Raw genomic sequence first — 22,832 nt, 5'->3', positions numbered from 1 at the left:
TCCAGGCCAACAGAAATGAGATCCCTCCAGCATGTAAACAAAAACCAGCACATAACTTATTAAATAATACATATTATTTATTGTTCATCGCTTTTAGAGGCCTGATGCCTTGGGATCTTTATCTAGTTTACTTCCCAATCTAATCTTTTGAAGCGATAAGATATAGCCTGCATGGAGCTTCGCATATGCACAACGTGGTAGAATTTGAATGGATAAATAGGCCGCCTTCAAAGAAGCAACCTATACTTTATATGTTTGAAAGATATTTAATGTATGGTTAACCCACTTTCATCTCTAACAATAACCTGTCATTCAATCAAATCCTACCATATTATGATACGGTTGACCTTGGTATAAATAAGAGCAGTGCCTAATCCAAATCCCATCAAATGTAGCATGCCGGATTATCTTTCCATGTAAATTTTGGACTTTTCGCCAGCCCATAACAGGACCACCAGATGGATGGGTCCATATTGTCATCCATATATGGCCGGTCCTTCTCACCGGACCAAAAAAGGGCAGGCCCGCAGAGAATTGTTTGTCGTTATCAATGACCCCTTTCATCATACACGGCACATTCCTACTCTAAGTGGGGCCCATCCCATGCAGTGCTCTGCTGATCCATTTGTTTTTGGATCTTGTACACGTTTGCCACGCGTTTCAAAAATTCATCAGTCCTTTTGACTGGAGCGTTAAAGATAACCAAAAAAAAAACAGGAAAAGAAAGAGAAACACCACCCATCTCCTCGTAGCCCTGGCCCATTGAAAAACACCACTACCCATGTGAATCACGTGCCCCTGCTGCTAGTTTCTAGTATTATATATATATATATATATATATATATATATATATATATATATATATATATATATGTGTGTGTGTGTGTGTGTGTGTGTGTGTGTGTGTGAGAGAGAGAGAGAGAGAGAGAGAGAGAGAGAGAGAAAAGGAACAGTTAGGTAGGTCATAGGTGGGGTCCCCTTCGCACGTGTAGCCCACCTGAATAACGGACGGCTGATTTTTGGGCCCTAGGCCTAATGTGCGCTAACGCATCTGACGTATGGAATGGAATTCACGTACACATCATGGCTGGAACCCACTTGAACTGGCCAGCCCCCATACCATAAGAACACTGTTTGGCTGGTGACCTGAACACCAGCCAGCTTGCTGGTGTCAAAGCTCTGTGAGACCCACCATGATGTATTTGTTTTATCCAAGCTGTCCATCTATTTTGCCAGTTATTTTTAGGGCACAGGCCCAAACACGGGGCAAATCCAAAGCTCAAGTAGACTACACCACAAGAAACAGTGGGGTGAATGGACGGGTGAACGATGTCCACCGTTGAAACCTTTCTATGGCCCACAGTGATGTTTATCTGTCACCCAACCTGTTGATAAGGTCACATGGACCTGGATGAAGAGAAAACACAGATATCATCTTGATTCAAAATTTTTATAGCCCTCAAGAAGTTTTCAATCCCCACTGTTTCCTGTGGTGTGGTCCACTTGAGCTTTGGATCTGCTTATTTTTTGGGCTCATGCATGTATAAAAGACATATATCATGGGGGGGGTCCACAGAGCTTTGACACCAGCTAGTTAGCTCGTGCTGGGTCACCAGCCAAACCACGTGCGCAAGAGACCAGTGGGATATATAATATATACATCGCCCGACCTCGTGGTACTTTTTACCACATATATACATTTATAGAGAGAGAGGATTGCCTGATTCTATCCACTTTTCAAAAGAGCAAATCGCTGCCTGACACGTTTTTAATGCTTTTCCAATTCTCTCTTTTTGTGAGGCCAATGCCATCCTTGATGCAACCCCACTGTTGTTACTTAAAATATATAGGATTCTGTTACCCAACCCAACAAGGGCCATTACTGGTTGTCAATTCTCAACACACCGCTTCACACAAGTGTGTATGAAAGAAAAAGCAACTGTCCCTCTATAGGCAATTTCACAAAAAATCCTCAGTTAGCTGGCGCACTCAACCGATTCTTTCAAGTCGTCGCTCTTTACAGCAGTTTCCATAACAGCTGCTGAGTTGCTGCTTGTGATTTCAGCACCGCGGGCATGGATGTTCACGTCACCGCTGCCTGAAGCTGGCGAGCTTGGCTTGCCAGAATTTGAACCTGAACCATGCTCTTCTTGTTGCCGTGATCCATTCAGTGCATGACAGTGCGGGCAGTAGTATGTTATGTGTGGGAAATCCTCTTTCCTGGCCAGTCCTGCATCCATACAACACCATCGAATTACTTGCCTGACCCAATGAAACTACTTGCAATTCACAAGGATGCAATTGAAGATTCCACATTGCACAAAATGTATCATATGCCCATATGTGGCCATTATCATGATATTTTGAGCTTATACAAAAGTTCTGTACAAATAACTTCCTAAAGGGTTTACCAGCCCTCAAAAAATGAAATTGAACCACCCAGTCTAACAGAGTTCAGCCAGCGTTAGAGCATTTTCTAGTTTGGTTCCACTCAAACTTCTTTAGAACTCAAAAAGCCACTCATAATGGACTGTACCGCATCAGTTTAATAAAAAACAAAATACATTATTTATACATTTTTTACAGGAATAAAGGAATACAGAGACACTAACTAGGGATTATACAAGCTATGAAACTATGGGAGAGAGTGATTGAGAAACAAATTAGGGCATGGGATGCATGCATCAGAAAATCAGTTTGAATTTATGCCAGAAAGGTCAACCAATGAGGCTATTTTCCTACTTAGACAACTGATGGAAAAATATGGGGCGAGGAAGAAGGATTTCTACCATCTTTATTGATTTGGAGCAAGTATAAATATAGGGTGGCCCCCTAGAGAGTTATTCTAGTGAATTTGGGAAAGGAGTATCAAGAAGATATACTGACACGATCAAGGATATGTATGAGGGTGAGGTAACAAATGTAACCACCACTAGTGAAGAGACAAGTGAGTTTCAAATTAGTATATAGTGAGGCTTTTGTAGAAAGAGATCCCATGGCTTATGCTGTTTTTAGATGATAGTATTGAATGAAGAGACATGAGGGGAAATGCCAAAAACTAGAACTATTGAGGGATGCATCAGAATGTATAGGTTTTAGAATCATCCAGACTCGAAAAGTGAATGTATGTGGACTGCAATTTTAGTAACATAGGAGTGGAAACAAGTAACGAGAAACAATCAATCCAAAGGCTTCTAAAACCCATATGTGCTAAGACACCAACAGGAAAATTTATAAGACAGTTATAAGACCAGCTATGCTTTATGGACAGAATGTTGAGTAGGCTGAAATAACGATGTTGAGATTGATTATGGCAAGATGAGGATGGATGGAATTAGATTATGGAAACTGAGCACCAATAGGTAATAGATGATGGAAAGTATGACTTGCCTATGCTTTAACTCAATGTTTCTTGAATCACCAACAACACTATGTTTTCGATTTGGGATCGTGCGATCCGGATTATGGGTCTTTTGTAGTCTGGATGGTTATTCTTAGCAACTCGAAATTATGGTTCTACACTCATTTCTTTTCTTTTTTCCATCATGTACTAGCTAAGCAAATGAGATGGGTGCCATACTCACCAAAGAGAGTGTATCACACAACGAACTATGTGGTATTGGGAGCACACATCCACTCTCTTGCTGGATATATTCATGGTTTTTTTTTTTTCTCTTTCTTTAAACACTTCCAAAAAATATGAAAGGTTTCTATGCTAAAAAGCAGAAGGTGACATAAACAAGCACATTCATGGGAGGCTCACCATTGTGCATGTGGCAGTTGCCACATATAAGTGCATAGCATTGTGCTGGATCCTCACCCACAAGCAAGGCCGCGATGCGAGCAATCCAACCCCCATCATTAGCTGCTGATCTTGGATGGTGTTCAACAAAAACTGCCTGATTCTGTCCAGAAAAGTCTGGGCTGTCATTCCCATCATCAAGGGACAATTCCTCAACTAATTGCTGCATTTCACCACTCCCTGTACTGCCATTTTTTGCAAGAGGCTGTTTCCGATTTCGAAGCCCTCTAGATTGCACCAACTCCACATCATTGCTTTTCCCTGTTGGCATGTTGAGGTTGGATTCATCTCCTACATATACTTTCAAGCCCGACTCTGCACCCAACTTTGATGCCAAAACACTTGCAGCAGCTGCCTTGGCAGCAGGATCTGGATCATATCTCTGGACATGACATGCCTGCCGTAAGTACATTATACAGTCCACACAGGCACATACTTGCAATTCGCAAGCATGTGCATGATCTTGGCCAAGCACAAACTCAACACAACATAACCAATGGAAGAGAGATCAACCATAAATAGAAGATGCATCCAGCTTGGCCACTATTTGCAAGCCACCCAAATTCATGCCACGAAATAGAACATAAATCAAATCTGTTTTATCACCTGGATAAGCTGCTGTGTTATGTAATAGTTTGTGCTCTCTTTAAGCTCGTCGATTTTTGCTTGCCTTTCAGCACGCAACCTTTCAAGTGTTTTCTGGTCCTTGCGGTCACCTACAGATAAACAAGAATGAAATGTAAGATTTCAAATGCACCATTTCACATCTTACTACCAACTAATAGCTCTATGCAGGCAATTTCAAGATTTCAACAATCTGAGCCAGCCTTTTGAAATTGATCGCATCAGCTGATTCCCCAACTTATGAATGCATGGGAATGTCAAGGCATTTAAGTATTTTCACCAGAACATTAAAATTATTATTAAAAAAAAAAAAAAAAAAAAAAACTTATTTAACTAATGCCCAAGACCAAGGGCTGTTTGGATTTGGAGCATCAGGATTCCTGGGAATCTAGTTCTCCGCTTGAAGCGATTTCTGCACTTTGCAGGTTGATGGACATGGGAATACCTAGGACATTCAAATGTGGATGGGCATCAATAACCCAAAAAATGAGGCATCAATGTCAAAAAATACTGGGATTTTCAGATTTCCATCTAGCAAAAAAAAAAAAAAAAATCTCTTAAGAAGGACGGACAATCAAAGGTGGGGAGCATGTAACGCTTAGGATCATTTGACCAAAATGATTTTTTTGGGAAGGATGGGCACTCAAAGGTGGGAGCCATGTGGATGGTCTAAATCAAAGATGGCGCCATTTGTGGTATGGTCAATATGGAGCGTCCATTTTGTAGCCAATCAATCACCCAACCAAAGAGATTTCCGGAGGGATGGCAATCAAAGATGGGATCCAAATGGCAATCAATGATCAAACCATTTGTAGCATGATCAATATGGACCATACATTTCTTTAGGCATTGAATGGATGGTTAGGATCATCTGACCAAAGTGACCTTTTGATAGGAATGGGAAATCAAAAGTGACACCCACATTATCGATGGTCTAGATCCATGATCGGACCATTTTAGTATAGTAGTATGGACCTATGGTCAATGTGGATAGTGAATTTCCCTACAAATTGAATAGAAGATTAGGATCATAAAACCAATGTGAGTTTTTGAGAGCTACAGTAAATCAAGGGTGGGGCTCACATGATGGATGGTCTACATGAATCATCGAACAGTTTGTAGATTATGATCAACATGGTCCATCCATTTACCTAGTGTACACAACCCACCCAAAATGGGGTGACCAACCTCACGAGATTTGGGTCACAACAAAAATCCTAACCCGAAACCTATCAGTGTAGAACCCAGAAACCCTAACCTGAAACCAAGAACCATAGATCATAAAAACCCTAACTTGAAACCTGGAGCTGAAAACCAAAACCTGAACCTTGGAACCCTATAACTTGGGACTAAAAAACTCTGCTAGATCAATTCAAACCAACCTGAGACCTCCCTGGGACCACCCAATCGCATACAAAGGGCTGGATCAACTTCCTTGCGTCAGCGATAATTAGATTACATCTTCTCTCCAAATCAGAGGCCGCCACATGGCTCCCTCTGCATCAAAATGTCAACCAAAGATCTGGTGACACTTGAAGAGAGAGAGAGAGAGAGAGAGAGAGAGAGAGAGAGAGAGAGAGTCCAACCCATCTGAAGATCTCTTGGATGAGAGAACCTCTAATGGGTTGGTGCCTACCATAATGCCATTCTCACATGATGCACTCATATGGCCTAGGGCTTAGGCATGGCATCTCCTTTCTATCTTCTTTTTCTTCTTCTTTTTTGAACGAAGATGAGATTTCATTAAAAAGGCGAAAGCCAAAATATACAAATTTACGACAATATACAGCTGCCCCAAGAGACACAACCCTCGCAAAAGAGGAAATAAAACAAACAAAAACTACACTTCCGCCCACTCTTTCACATTTTGAATGGCTAATGTAAAGACTTGCAATGCTCCTCTCTTTTTGTTTCTGAAGCATCGCTCATTTTTTTTCCCACCATTAAAGCCCATAGGATAACTAACAAGCCTAATCTCCACAACCTTTTCCATGATTTTCCTATCCCCCCGCCATGCCAAGCAATGAGAAATTCCTTTATTGTGTTCGGGAACACCCATAGAACTTCGGAAAAGTGGAGAAAATGATCCCAAACCTCCTTAGAAAATGCACAGTGAATAAACAGGTGATCCACAAATTCCACATAGATTATCAATTGTTAGCACTTCATTCCTCCATACCAGCCACCTAAAAGCCGCCACCTTCGTAGGAGCACCGTAATGCAAAAAGAAGAAGAAGAAGAAGAAGAAGAAGCCATTGAAGAGATCTCGCAGTTTTCAACTTCTACGCTAAAAAACCAATAGCATGACCTAACTAAGAATGAGCATGACTTTGGCCTTCAACCACCTTATGGAGTCCACATCTAATAACATAGGAGAAAAGTTTGCCAGCATCTCAAGTAATTGAACTAGCTGTTCGATCTCCTCATCCGACAGATTTCTTCTAACGATAGGGGCCCATATAGCCTCATCACCCCTAATTGAGTAATAGCTACTCACCTTCACCCCTTCTTCCCTGGCTAACCCTGCTAATAATGGAAACCTATCACCCAACTTCACATCTCCTACCCACCTATCATCCCAAAATCTGATTCTCTTACCATCCCCCAAATGAAAGCATATTCCCTCTCACACACTCTCTCTAAGGAATGCTACCAATTTCCACAAGTAAGAAGATCAATACAAAGATGATGCCTTAGTTACCACTCCCCTACACCACCCATCACCACACCCCCCCCCCGATATTTTCTCGCTATCACCTCTCCATCTAGCCTATCCCTCCGACCCAAACCTCCAAACCCATTTCCCTAGCAGTGCTTGATTCATCTCTTCTAATTTTGAAATTCACACTCCTTGAACCATCGGCTTACAAACTTCTTCCCATTTCATTAGATGGAATTTTTGTCTCTCCTAAGCCTTCCCACAAAAAGTCCCTTCTTCATCTCTCCAAAGCATTGATGATAGATTTTGGGCACTTGAATAGAGACATGAAATAGACAGGAAGATTAGACATAGAAGCTTTTATCAAAACCATTCTCCCACCCAATGATAAGAAACTACACTGCCACTTTGACAACTTTCTATTACATCTTTCTATAACTTTGTCTCACATATGTTTCGCCGATCTCCCTATACATAATGGTAGACCCAGAAACGTTGTTAGAAAATATGCTTCCCTACAACCAAATACCCTTGCAACTTCATGAACCTTCTCTTTGGAAATGCCTACTCCCAAAATCTCACTTTTTGATATATTTACCTTCAAGCCCGAAACCACCTCAAAATTGACTATAATCGAGCAAAGATTTGCCGCAAAGAAATCATCTGCCTTACATAATAAAAGGGTATCATCCACATACTGAATATGAGAAATTGGAAATTCGTGTTATCTACCCCAAATCCTTTGACCAATCCAACCCGAACGCCTATGTCTATCATTCTACTTAGAGCCTCCATAACTGTGACGAAAAGAAACAGGTATAGAGGATTGCCTTGACAAAGCCCATGAGAAGCAGCAAAGAAACCTTTCGGCGAACCATTCACCAAAATGGAAAATTTTGCCAATCTCACACAAGACTGAATCCAAAACCGCCACTTTGGTCCACATCCTAGCCTACCCAACATATAGTCTAGAAACACCCAATCAACGTGATCGTATGCTTTTCCAACATCAAGCTTACACACTATACCTTCCTTCCCTTTTCTATAACAAGAGCCAACACATTCATAGGTTAGCAAAGAGCAATCCAAAATCTGTCTTCCATCGACAAAGGCTCCTTGAGACTCTGAAATAACATTACCCAGTACCTTCCTAAATCTTGAAGCCAACACCTTTGATAATGTCTTATAAGATGGAAATCTTTCAAACATTCAGCTAATTCCTTTTTGGGTATCATCGCTATAAACGTAGCCCCTATTTGTGTCACTATTAAGCCTTTCTTGAAAAATTCTTGCATGAAGCCAACCACATCTCCCTTTGCACATTCTCAGAATTTCTGGAAAAAAATTAAAAATATATACTAACGGAAAACCATCTGGCCTTGGTGCTTTGTCACTTCCCAATTTTGCCACGCTCTCTTGATTTCATCTTCATAAAAAAGCGTGTTATAGCAAAGCCGCCTCTTCTGCTGAGATTTATTCAAAATACAAATTATCAAGAGACACCTAGGTTCACTTTCCTTTGACAAAATGTTTTCATAGAATTGGACTATGGTTTTGCAAATTTTATCTTTCCCCTCAATCCATTGACCATCCGCTACTAATGAGGATATACCTTATTCACACATGCTCTAGTGCTAGCTATCGCATGGAAGAACTTGGTGTTTTTATCCCCTGCTTTCAACCATATTGCCCTAGACCTTTGTCGCCATTAAATTTCTTCCTCCCTCAGCCTAACGTTGCATTTAGCTTTGTGTACTTCCCTCCAAGTCGTTTCCTCTTCCGAGAGACCTTCTTCCTCTTCTTTGGAATCTAGCCTTTGAATCTCTAGAGGCATGTTAGTCTCTTCCTCCTCTCAGTCATTGAAAACCTCTTTTTTCCATTCTTCAATCTTCTGTTTTAGCAACTTTAATTTTTGGAAGAGATTAACGCTATCACCCCCTTGACCCAAAAAGGATTACCACCACTCAACAATCTTTACCCCAAAGCCTTCATCCTCTAACGATGCTAGCTGAAACTGGAAAGGCTGAGGTTCCCAGTCCTCATCCACCTCCAGAAGAACTGGACAATGATTTTATTTTTATTTTTTTAAAAAGGTCTAGGTAACCCACATTGATTAATCATCGGATATTTCTCCACCCATTCCGGGGATATGAGGAATTTGTCTAGCCTACTCTTTATTGGTTGCGCTTACCTATTTGACCATGTGAACGTTGGACCTCCTAACGGAAGGTCTATCATCCCGTTTTTAAAGATCCATTCGAAAAAGTTTTTCATACTTTTAGAAATCCAACCTCCATTTGATTTCCCACGCAGGACTTTAACTACATTGAAATCTCCTCCCACACACCATGGAACGTCCCACCTTGAACGACATAAATCTGATTCAGTCCAAAATTTGCCGCGATGTTTCGGTTTACACAACCCATAAACTGATGAGAAGCACCATTTGAAATCAGACCCCCTTTCCTTTAACACCACGGACACCGAATAACTCCATATCCAGCTATCCTCTTTGCTCCAAATCACTGAATTCCATATCACTAGCATGCCTCCAACTGAACCATTCACGTCCACTACTAACCAGTGCTTTTCCTTACCCCACCAAATTGAGTTAATCATTCGTTGATCTGTATTCAACCTATCTTTTTCTTCCTACTACTATTAAATATATATTGTTGGCTTTCTTCTACTCATTTGTCCTCCTATTACCTCAACTAGATTTGGGTTTTCATTATGGAGAATGGGTTTTGAGAGAGCCCAAGCCTGCCCAAAAATTGATCTGGCCCATCCACATCAGACCCAAGCCCACATGCTAAACTAATAGGTCCAAGACCGGTCCAAAGCCGGCCCGCCCAAACCCATTGCCACCCTTATCCATGACCCAAATTGAATGCTTCCCTTTCAAGGCACGCCTAAAATAGTTACGATACAAGTCAATGCTAGGTGGAACCGTGTTGGCACGTGAGTGGTGTCCAAGGTATTCAAGAACGATAACGGCGATTGTAACAGCTGTTAGGGTCCCTTTTTTTATTGAAAAAATTGTATCAGCCTCGTAATGAGCCATTATGAACCATTACAAGCCATTTTCCCCATAACGGCTGTTACGTCATTACCTAACCCTTTTTTAATACCTTGGCAGTGTCACCATGAGCCTCTACTACTGATGCTTCGGACACCCACATAAAAGAGGAAGGACAGTGAATTGTGGGCAGCTGATAGTTGAACTTCCACTAATTTACAATTTCAAAGCCAACTCCAAATTTCTTGGAGAGTGGCTAAAATGATGATGATGATTGAGTCCACAGTAATATGTTTAAAAACAAGGCATAAGAATCCTTTTAAAAAATTTGCAATTAAGAGTGTTCCAAGTAGAATAAAACATTGACAACTGCAATTGCAAAGTAAACAAGGTTGGATCGAGGAGGTCTATATCTTCACAAGTGCATGCAAATTGTCAAACTTATGGAGTAACATTCATTACCAAGGTTCAAAAACTCGATCAAGGACCTTGTTGATATTGAATCAATATCAGTCGTTTCATTACCTTCTCACAAAGAAGTTGAGTGGATCCAGAATACAGCATCTATGCAACATAAATTATTAGACACTAGATAACATACAATTGTCATGATAACTGGACGCTTTCACAAATCTATTATTTTCTATAATAGTTACACTGCATATGAATAGCTCATGCCTACTAAGTTAATATATATGTTAAATAAACATAGTGTATAGCTAGGGCCACATTGATAGGCTATATCACTAAACAATCACTTCAAAAGGGGATCATGGCCATGCTAACTATGGCCGGGAAATCTGACAGTAATAAATAAATTTAAAAAAATGAAAAAGAAAAAAGAGGGCTAACATCCATAGGGTTAAGATCCCTAATCAGTGGGATCCTTTTCATGGTAGCCAATTAAGAATGGGATAAACCTTATGGATGGTCCATGTCAAGTATTGGACCATGCACATGTTTAAAAGCATCAAGGTGCACTTAAAGCTAAAGTAAACTAGGTGTACTTGACTATTCTTCCATTTTAAGGACTACACATTGTTTTTATCAATATTATTTTAAAAAATAATGTATTTATTACTATGTTTAAAAAATATTAGTAATTAATACATTCTCTTTATCATCATCATCTTAGCCTCATCCCAGATATTTGGAGTTGGCTCCAGGAATCCTCCCATAATTGCTGGGGAAAAGTACAACGACTAGACTTGTGTATATAAGATAAAATTACTGGTTGATATCTTCTTCTTCTTCTTCTTCTTATGTTTTGAGAGAAAAAGAGAGTGGGAACAAATGAAGCAATTGAAGAGGTAGAGCCTTCAGTTGGAGAGAGGCGGATGGAACCGTAATATAGTGAAAGATCAAAGAAGTTCCTTGGAGTCATTCTATGCTTCATTTTTAGGAGATAACAGCAAGAAGGTGGCCTTGACATTGGCTTCAATATTGTCATATCAAGGTTCCCAAGGTAATGGCTTGTTTGCCAAAATGAGAGGAAAAGATTCTCACCAATGACCACATGAGGAATAGACAAAATTGCACGACCATTTGACTCAGTTGGCACACCCACTTTGAATCACGCATTGGACTTGTATTCCCTCTCCTACTTTTGAACAATTTGCACTTGCTAATGTCTTGAAATAGATACTCCCCCACTCCACCTGAATCTGTTGCCGCTTTGATTAATGCTTTGAGTAAAAGATAGATGATGATCACAGATATTGACTTTACAAGGTTTGTTTGTTGACGTTTCGTTAATCTATTCAAGTTGGCTTGGGTGATGCCTAGGATGATCAACAGACTTTTTGAGGCATGGAATAGGGATGGTTTCAGCCTGAAAAGGAACATCTTCTGGAGACTTGTCTTGCTCAATAGGCTTTGGAAAGCATGGAAGAAACGTTCTGTAATAATGCAGCTAAGGCAAAAGAGGTTTTCCCAATAGCTTGGTGGAAATTGTAGCTTGTACTTGTGGCTTATGAGACTTTAAAGGGTTTTGTACAGAGCAATTTTAGTGTTGTTGGAGAATTGATTCTATATTATTTAGTTATTGAATGACTACTTGTCATCAATCCTTTTGAGGTGTAGTGTGGTGTCTATGCTTATTCTCCATTCTTGTTCTCTTGTAAATCTTTTCTCGGTTTACCAAAGTTCTGTTGTCACCAGTGTTCGAAATATCGGTATCGCTACAAGTTTTGTTGGCCAGGGATACAGAAACAATATCGATTTCGCTGATAATATTGCTAATAACCGGAAATGTGGGGAAACATGAGAAAAACGGTGGAATTTTCAGCGAAACTTCAGGAGATGTTAAAATGTACATATTTGCATGTTTAGAAATATTCAAATAAATAAATAAATAAATAAAAATTGCAAAAAGAATGCATACATAACAAGTTTCCATTTAATGGGGCCTTAAAAGCATGTGTTTTTGTAAGAAATCAGTCCAACCATCCCATCCAACCTATTTAACCATCCAACCTTCCACCCAAACATCCATCAATATTGCAAAATATCAACAACATATGATATTTCACCAAGAAATTATCAATAATTGAAAAGGAAATGAAAAATTGTGGTTTCAATATCACGCATGTTGCAATATCTATAATATCGAAATATTATCAATGACAAACTGAACACTACATACAACCATGTGCCCATGAAAAAATTTGAAATATATTTTTTTTTCTAATAAACAAAATTTTGATGATATCAATATGTTTGTGATATTATTGAAATACTGTCAATACACTTATGATACAAGCATTACCTAAAATTTACATAGTCGAAAATATTGGCGATATTGATGCATTGGCGCGACACCTAGAATTTACATAGTTGAAAATATTAGTGATTACATTAGTGATATTGATACGTTGACGATACTTAGCGATACATTGCTAATACCTGGAATTTCTAATACTACCAACACTATCGGTATCGGTACCAGTGTTATCGGTATCGCTGAGCTGGAGATAAAGATAATATCGGAGATATTTCAATAATATCATAGATACTTCGAACATTGGTTGTCATAGAGACAGAGAGAGACTTTATTACTGTAAATCTTTTCTCAGCCAGCATTGTCCTTAGCAAGCCTATCAACTGTAAACTTAGCCTCCCTTTCCACATGGGCAAACAAAATGTTTAGCCTAGATGCAATAGCCCAGATTTCAACAAACACAAAATTGAGCTTCCCAAGCTCCAAAAGGAGGTGTAGAAGCTCAAAAAATGATGTTAGAAGAGTCACCCTCCACAACGACGGGACTTAATTAACTTTTTGTAAAGATTCTCAACCCTTCTCTGAGGGCCTTGGATCGCAAGCTTCACCCAGTTCAACAGTTCCATAAAAGCTCATGTGCATGGTACCGTATATCTTAAAACTCACTAATCCCACAATTCCCAAGACTTTCCACAAAGGATCAATTGACTTCTTCTTCTTCTTCTTTTTTCTTTTTAACGGTAAGGATCAATTGATGTTGAGCTTCCAAAAGCCTGAAGTAGGCATTTCCACCAGCTGATGAGCTTCGCTTTCAACAGATCGCTATGATTACAGCTGGCCAATCCCTAAGCACATGCGAAACATAAATTCCCTGAAATTCCTTTTTCTTTTTATACAGATGTGTCAGGATCCATCAAGAATCATCCATCGAATATTATGTTGCATGTTTGCAAACATATGCAATCAATACAATTTGAGCTTGTAGTGATACTGAACCTTCTCTAATATTTCTCTTGGTATTGACATTGCAAATGGAACTTCAGAAATCAGAGTTGACTCAGCCTCGTTTCTTAATAAAAAAGAAGCATGTACATAAGGATTGTCTAAAGTAATTTTAGAGGGTAAGAATCTTCAAAATATTTTAGTAATACTACAATCACCCAACCACCCTCACTAAAAATTTCAACAAGAACGTAAAAGAGATACTTGAAAACTCATTCTACTTATAAGTGATGCATAGAAACAACTTTGCAAATCAGAAAGGAACATAAAGAATTTAAAACCACTAAATTTTCCACTAGCATGTTTTGAAGCAAATTTCCAACACCCAAAATAAAATTAGTTTGCATTGCATATATCGAACAACTAATCTTTTGAGCTAAAAGATTGCAACCATAGCAAGAATATCATTATGAGATAAATCTGTTGAAAAAGAATATGGTGTCTGTAAACATCACCACAAACAATAATAGAGACTTCAACCATAGAAGGAAAGATGACAAGAATTCTGCTTAAAGTACAGTTTGAGATACTTACACATCCTTGTGAAATTTACAAGTGTTGAATAGATTAAAAAAGACAGAGCAGGCAAGGCAAACATCGGGAGAACTCGTACTGCCCTCATTTTCCAGTTCAAATTTAATGATCTTGTGATCATGATTGCATAAACCACTGCAACAACCTGGAAAAATAGATGGCAATAAGCACCACACTTTGCAAATAATTCTCCTGAGAATAATTAAGTATCAAACCAAGGAAGCAATGAAAAGAAAACAACGGTTTACCCGATGAGGAACTGGATCTTCTAATTAAGACTTTGCAATCCGACAAGTGGGACCAACAGTTCAGTGATATCATTGGTCCTCTAGGCACCATGTATGCCCCAAAATTTCTTGGATAGGACAATCCAAACATTTTGATGCATGACCTAGAGGTGGTTGAAAAGCCCTACAATACTTGGGTCCATAAAAAAACTAGAGTCCTCAGTGGGATAATTGAATAAGGGTAAGGAACTCCTGAAATCCAATTTTCTGGGATTTTGATTCTCAACTTGCTAGTTATTAAGAATTTCTAGTGAATCGTGCTGATTGGGAGACAAATTCAACATCTGACATTATTAGGGAACTATATGACCATAAGTATGAGCAGTGACTAATCCTTGTAGGCTTGTACCCATTCCCAGATATTTTCAATTATGAGGATCTGTCAATCCCAATCCTTGATCTACCCAATGCCCATATTTGTACTAAGGTAGCATAGAAAAGACCAACTTCTGTGGTTAGGATTTTAGGATCTCTCGATCAAGGAGATATTTGAGGCATGGTCTATCCACAGTGGAATGCAACTAAGCAATCGTCTCGATTCCTGAGCCATGGGCCTAACTTGTCAGAACCAAAAACTCCAATACACTTTGCAAAGCCTCAAGTGAAGGATCATATCATTCCTCTGATCCAATATGCGCATGCCCTGTTTGATGACTCCAAAAATCGTTAATTTTAGTTTCCATTTTAAAAAAAAAAAAAAAAATTTCTTTTATTTACATGTGGCAAGAGATAATAAGATGTTTGGATCGCATTTTTGTTAAACAAAAAAAGGAAAGAAAAGGAAAGAAACAACAAGATTTTTTGAAAAATTTTACAAGCTAAAATTGCCCAAATGTAAATTAAGAGGGAATAGTTTTTACTTAGTTTTTAATCATTTTAAACCCTAGACACAACACTATAATGACCCCCCTTCCTTCATTTCTCCACCATGGTGTGTCTCTCTCTATGACTCTCCCTCTACGGTAACTTTGCATATTCATCAAAACATTACCCATAATGAACATCTAGGAAATCCCCTAACACCTACCTAACATTACCAACCTACACATGCCATAGGAGGTGGATTGGGATTGCCACTCCGCTAAGCCCAGCCTTAGGTGGATGATATTTCGAGAACCACAGATATTAGAGGATCCTGACAATTTAGTCTATCAATCTCAAATCATCATCATTGTCGTCGTCATCATCTAAGCCTTATCCCAATTAATTGGTGTCAGCTACATGAATCCTATTCTGAATTCCACTCTATCAGGGGCCGGACTTTCAGTTAAACCATAGGTCATCAAGTATTGATGATTACAATTAGTGGGTAGAAGTGAAGTCTAGGATTATCAGATCCATGTGGTTTTTTTGACTGGGCTATCCCACTAGGTGAATAGTCCCCAAACCACCTTCCCATACGTCAAGTGCACAGTAGGAAGTGAGCTGCATGGTAGTTCCCATACAACGGTGGCTGTGAACAAACAGTTAAAACAAAATATCAGTAACCATCCAAAATCCAATCAATGGCTGTAGATGAACAGTTAAAAACAGAAGGGTTGAATGTACAAACTCAGTAGGCACAGTTGAGTAGGACTAAGGCCCCAACTAGGATGGGTTACTTGATGAATGGTCCAATCACCATACCTATGTTTGATAGAGTTCGAAATATGATCAACTAAAGGATGGGATATGTGCAATTGGGTTGATGCCTGCATCATACTATGTTATTTTCATAAAATGATTCTATTCAGACATTGACATCCAAATAGCATGTTAAGGAAAAACATGAAAATAGTCTACGCCATCCAAACAGCATTTCAAGATAACACCATTTTTTTATTATTATTTTTTTTTTTTTTGGAATTGATTTCTAAAAGTATCATTTCCACGGATCTTATTTTCAGGGGAAAAAAAAATCATTTTAGGACTGTCAGCCAAACAGAACATTACCATTTTTTGTGGATCTGATGGTCCAAAATTTGAATATCATGGTTTCTCTCATTTCTTTCTTCTCTCTAGATATAAATATTGGGACCTTTTAAGGCCCAAATAAAATCCTTGTCGCCTGCATTAAGCACACTAGGAAGAGGAATTTGAGTTTTGGATCTTTTATTCTTTTTTTCCTTGAAAGACTACACAATAGAAGAAGAAACCGCAAGCTCTCAATCTTCGTCCAAAATTTTCAAATTTGTTTTTTTCCTTACACGCTTCCACATCGACAGTGGATGGTTTTGTCTTCTTATGGGAGTTTGATCGCAATAATTGAAAGTTATGGTTTCTTTCCAAAGCCAATACCACGAACAGGGTAGGAGACAAAAAATGGCAGACGGATAACAACAAACAGTACAGATAATAATTCCAAAAAATCCCTTTACAGGCAACTTCTTTCTTTTATTCTACTCTCTCTTCTTCTTTTTTTTTAAGTGCAACAGAGGGTGACATCTATTCACAAAAGCGATCTCCAAGAGCGGATGAGCAAAGAAGGTTTGTCTGAGCCAAGTAAAAAAAGAAGAAGGGAATGATTCTGCAAACCCTTCATTTACCTTGCTTTTAAAAAGAAAAAAGAAAAAAAGAAAGGAATGCACATAACCTCAGGTTTCATGTAGAAGCAGTCATGTAAAAAAGAAAATGCAATACAAGACTGACCTCAAGAACAACAGAGGAAACAATAAGGTTCCTAGCCATCTTTCTCCATCTTTGAGCCCTTCTCTTCATCCTTGCATGAATAGAAGCTTCTTCCTTGAAAAGGTGTTGCAATTTTTTCTCAAAATCCCCATTTCGTCTTCTGAAGATGCCATTCCAGATGCGAGAAAGAATTCCCTTTCGTTTCTTTATGTTTAGATCGGCAGTGGCCTTTGGATTTTCAGCGACAGCTGACCGCTGATTCGCATCCCCTTCCATTTCCTCCTGCAAAGTTATACAAGTCCCAGATCACAAACTGTCAGATACACTGGCAAGGAAAAAACAAAAAAAACGAGCGCAGCGTTTTTGTTCTGTTAGTTGCTGCAAAAACATGGCCCGAACATGAGAACATGTCAGACTAATTACCATGTGTTTGATGAATTGACTGACTGAATGCAGGTTGAGTGGTTACAAAGAAGATAGCATTCAAGGTCTCACAACCCTAGGAAACGTATTAATGATTTCTGGATCTATTTGAAGATCCAAGATACTTCTTGGGTCAGAACTCAGAAGTCTTTTCGGGGCATCTAGTTTATTTTGTTTTTTTCCTATGCAAGTCACTTTCCTACAGTTGCTTGAAAATATCTGCATTTAGAGTACGTATTCAAAAAAGATGAATATAGTCTTTTTCCACTGGCCCACCTAGGACCGATCTTCCTTCTCAACTCACCTTGATCCGATGGTCTAGCCATCCAATCAATTGATATGGATCCTTACTCTTGCTCCAGTGGTAGACTCTTTAAGGAGTTTCAACAGCCGGGCGAGGGTTCGAGTATCCATAGGTGGTGAAAGCCCACTACCGCATAAGTGTGTGGGGGTGTGTGTGCGTTTGTAAAAATAAAAAAAAATAAAAAAAAATAAAAAATTGATATGGAATGGACAATTCCTATTAATTACACTAACAAGGTTTTGATCATTAATATAATATGCAAATCATTTTGATCAAATGGTCCCCAGTATCTGATTGCTGGTTGGGAAGATGGGTGGTCCATATTGTGTATATAAATCATCCATAATGTGTGGTCCACCTTTGATTACCAATCCTTCTCAGATCACTTTGATTAAACAGTCCTAATCATCATATTAGTAGTTTTAGAAATTGATAGTCTATATTAAGAACTAAAAGAGGTCAAAGTATTAATGTGGATCTTTCCATCATGTGGGGCCTCACCTTTGACTGTTTGTCCCTTTCAAGTCACTTTTACCTAACCATTTTAACAATAATATTAATGATTAATGAAATGCATGGTTCATTTTGACTATATTAGAGGGCCAGCTCTAAGCATAATGTGGGTTGTCTATCATGTATGGACAACCTTTGATTGTCACTTTTTCAAATCACTTTGATTGGATGATCCTAATCATCTGATTAGTGGTTTAAGAAGTGGGTGGTCTATATTGAGTATATTAAAGAGATCTAAGAATCGAACTCGACCGTCCATCATGTGGGCTTACGTTGGATTGTCCATCCCTCTCATTTCACTTCCATCAGATGATCCCAGCCATCGATTAGTGGTTTTAGAATTGAACGGTTAGTATTGATTGTTCAGGAAGGTATGATTATAATGGCTATCATTCATCATGTGGGGCCCACCTTTTGTTACACATCTCTCTCAAATCACTATGATTGGATGATTCTAAAAATCTGGTTAGCATTTTGAGAAAAGGAAGGTCCATTCTAAAGTACTTTGTTTGGGTGATCCTATATCAGATTTAAATATGTAAATGTGTGCAAACAAAGAGCTAAAAGCAAATAATAATAATAATAATAAAGAAACGAAAAAAGAATCTGTATGTCTACAAAAACTGCACTTAATGGGCTAGCTTTACATAGATTCAGATGCAATTTCCTGTTGAAAAAATATTGGTATTATAAGCAACTCACTATCATCAATTTGTCAATTAAAATCGAAAGATAGCTTCAAATGATCAAACACCAAAACAGTACTTTAATTGCTCTTTATTTCATAGTAACAAGAAGAAAACATCTGCAGAGGTACAAAATCGAATCAAAGAATTTAGAGAAGAAATGATCGAATTCCAAAACGAATTCCCAGCGGGCCAAAACACTAGACAACATCAATTCTCCAACCATGCATGAGAACAAAAATCCTCAACAAAGCCGAAAAGCTGTCCAAAAAAAAGAAAATCAAGACGACGAAAACAAGATTCAGCAGAACATTCTACAGGGAAAAAAAAAAAAACTAGTGGACATTCAAAACCACCATATGAAAACAATAAAATTACCAGATGAAAAGCGTGGATTACAACATAGGATGATCTTATTCCTAGAAGGGAGAACTTACCAGTTTTACCTCTGCCAACAATCAAGTAATCTCTCCACCTAATCTGATCTTGAATTGTGAATTCTCTCTCTATCGGACTCGAAAGTGGGAAGCGGGCCTTTGTGATTTCAATTTCTATTGTATACTTTTTTGAGAAACTAAAGACAAAGGTTAAAAATGAAAACCCACCGAGGAAGGAAGGTATGCTTTTCGACAGAGAAAGAGATGCAAAAGGTTAGATGGAAGGAAAAGATGGACTGAGGATATCTCCCTTTCCAAGTAAGGTTACGTGAAAGACAGCATCAGGAGAAAAGAATTGGTTGGTTGATAGGATTTTTCAGTTTGTATCAGTGAGGCACATGGTTCAGTGATCCACACCACTCATCTGTTAGGGACCACCATGTATGGCCATTGATGCAAAGGTATCCTAGATTGGAAGCTAGCACCCACTAAATTTGGGTTTATTCAGTTGAATGTGGACAATTTAATTAAACTTACTTGGGTGCCGCACACAATTTTAAAAATTCACAATATTTAGTTTTGAAGTTATTCAATATTTCAATAGAGTAGGATGGTTGATAATCAATTTAAAAAATTCAGATTGATTAGAGATCATAGGCTGCAATTGATAGGCATAATGTTGTTGCATTAGGACTGTTGAATATTTCATTTCATTGTCTGATATATATTCACCAATTGGTAAGTTGAAAAATAATTCAGTGTAATTGTCAGTATAAGAGTCATTAAAAAAAAAAAAAACCGGCCCATGATTTGCATGGTTGAATTTAAGCTTATATGGACTAAATGTACAATTTCTCAGTGCTTTATTATGAGTTGATGTTTGCCAGGGTATCAAAGATTTTAGGTTGGGAGTTTATTCTATGATTAAGTAGATTGTAATTCTTGATGCTAAGGAATTCATAAATTGTACCCATCACATGTGTTAAATGAATTTAAACAATCTAAAATAAAGTTCCAATCACTGATATATTGTGTTTAGAAAATTTAAATGTTTTGTTGAATTAGGATGGTTGACTACTTTCAGTACAGCCATTTACAAGATGTTGTATAATCCAATATATAGAAAATAGAATTTCATTTGTTGGGACCCATATTCCAAAGGTTAGTTTTTGAGTTAATATGCCGAAAGCTTCTCTTTTCACCGTTAGGGAAGAGTGAGAGAGACTGGTGAGAAAAGTTGGGGGAGAATTTCAAAATGGAGAGAAAAATCAAAGGATGGCATGCATAGAGGGGAAGAGATCAGGTCACCCTCAATGGATGACCCATTGCCGCTTGTTTCTCTCTTAAGCTTTAGATCAACCACTAACATAAGATGGCACAATAGATGTTCAGATAAGTATTAGGCAATTGTTATTATGGCCATAGCCTAAGGTGTTGGAGTAGGCTGCTGGTGCCAAAAAATAAAATAAAAAATGAATGGGCTAAAATTCAAGATTTTTAAATTTACACAAATATGGCTAATTTATCTCAAAATCTCATTTCCACAACTCTTAAAATGTATTGCACGGGCAAAATGTCCGAGCCTTATATGTTATGGAGATTTTGGGAACGCTTTTTCTCCCTTTTTTTTTTGGGTAGCCAGGAACATGCGCTTGGGCCCACAACTAAGACAGTCCTATGATGTGAACCGTCCATTTCATTGCCCTTACTCTGAAATGGGTGATCCCAACTGTAGTCATGTGTAGATAAACTTACTCATGGTAGTATGTATAAAAACTGGGCCATTCAATTCATTCTATTGTCCTAACATGTCCTACTAAGGTGTCGCTTACACGTAAAAATAACACAAAACAAAACAAAACAAAACACACACACACACACACATATATATACAGTGTGGTCCTTAACGTGGGGCCCACCTTGATGTGTGTATTCTGTATGCACCGTACATCTATTTTTCTAGATCATTTTAGAATATTTTTCAAAAAATGAAGCAGATCATATTATCAAGTGGACCATACCATAGGAAACCGTGGTACTTGAACACCCAACTATTAAAAACTTGTTTGGGCGCACCTTAATGTTTCCGTTTCCTTAGAATTTTTTTGCCATCCAATCTATTTATAAGGCCACATACGACACAATGGAAAAAACAAATATCAAATTCTTTTGTATCCCATTAATAGCCAATCACCTTGTTTCTTATGGCAGAGTCTACCTTATAATTGGATCTACTTCATTTTTTGTGTAAAACACTAAAATGATATGGAAAAACGGATAGATGGGGTGGATACAGAATACACACATCTTGCAGGGGTCTCACCAACTCCACTCCCCTCGAGATGCAACCGCAAAAGTGGAAGTAGACGCGTAAGTAGCGGATCCGGAGGAGGTACGTAGTTAGCTATTATTTTTATTTATTAAACAATTTAAAATAGGAATTATAGTAGGATAGACCCCTATACTCGCATTTTCAGCCATGGCAAGTGCACCCGAAGGTTATCTAATCCAGACCATTGATCTGTCCACTCTCAACTTGAATTGAATAAGTGACAAAAATGAACTCAGTTGAAAGATCCTGACCGCTAAATCTAGGGACATTTTACACAATTTTAGGGACATGGAAACTGACCAATTGTTTGGATTGCTGACAGCCTGGCACAACTTGGGAGAAAGTAAAACGGGATTGTACGGTGCAACGCCAGCCAACGAGACTGTAATAATTCGATGCATTAAAATGCGTCCCTCGCACGTCGGATGTTGGAATTGGACCATTGTCCGTTGGATGTCCACCAATCAGCCAGTTAGGATCAGAGGGTCAGTGTACTATTTGGTCTGGCCATGATGGAGGATCCACGTATGCGGTAAAAATGCGTGCGGAGAAGGCCGAATAGCAGACCGTTTCTCAATTCCAAGAGCATTTGGGTTAGGGAATGCACGTGATTCTCAGGACATCAAGCTGGACAAACCTTTAAAATTATATTTCTTCTTTGCTGGCTGAGTACAACGGACTCGCCTTCGGTACTCACCCCTACAGTACCCAGTTTGGTGCTGGAAAAGCTATGTGAAACCCACCATGATGTATGTATGTTATCTACGCCGTCCATTCATTTTTCAAGATCATTTTAGAATATGAGTCCAAAATTGAGATAGATCCAATTCTTGGGTGGACCACATCACAGGAAACTGTAGCGATTGAATGCTGACTATTAAAAATTCCTAGGGCCCAATGTAATGTTTATTTTCCATCCAACCTGTTGAATAGGTTACACATGC

The 22,832-nt window shown here is 38.6% G+C and overlaps 1 protein-coding gene across 4 annotated transcripts; it reads right to left on the bottom strand.

The window, feature by feature from the left end:
• Nucleotides 1–1,761: 1,761 nt before the first annotated feature.
• On the bottom strand, nt 1,762–19,813 carry LOC131225858 (uncharacterized protein At2g24330-like). 4 transcript variants are annotated; one of them, XM_058221461.1, is made up of 6 exons: nt 19,617–19,813; nt 17,275–17,535; nt 14,360–14,504; nt 4,409–4,518; nt 3,764–4,184; nt 1,762–2,230 (listed from the first exon to the last, which is right to left on the bottom strand). In XM_058221461.1, exons 2-6 carry the CDS (start codon nt 17,527–17,529, stop codon nt 1,977–1,979), a joined length of 1,185 nt encoding a protein of 394 aa, XP_058077444.1. In that variant the 5' UTR covers nt 17,530–17,535; nt 19,617–19,813; the 3' UTR covers nt 1,762–1,976. The 4 variants fall into 4 exon arrangements, with proteins under 4 accessions (XP_058077444.1, XP_058077443.1, XP_058077441.1 ...); XM_058221460.1 differs by lacking the exon at nt 19,617–19,813 and adding an exon at nt 17,677–17,842 and having other exon boundaries at nt 17,275–17,578; XM_058221458.1 differs by lacking the exon at nt 19,617–19,813 and adding an exon at nt 17,677–17,842.
• Nucleotides 19,814–22,832: the final 3,019 nt, after the last annotated feature.

The sequence above is a fragment of the Magnolia sinica genome, chromosome 14, assembly GCF_029962835.1.
Source record: "Magnolia sinica isolate HGM2019 chromosome 14, MsV1, whole genome shotgun sequence".
Taxonomy (NCBI): domain Eukaryota; kingdom Viridiplantae; phylum Streptophyta; class Magnoliopsida; order Magnoliales; family Magnoliaceae; genus Magnolia; species Magnolia sinica.
Note: the sequence above shows the minus strand (reverse complement) of the source record. Positions and strands in the feature narration are given on the sequence as shown.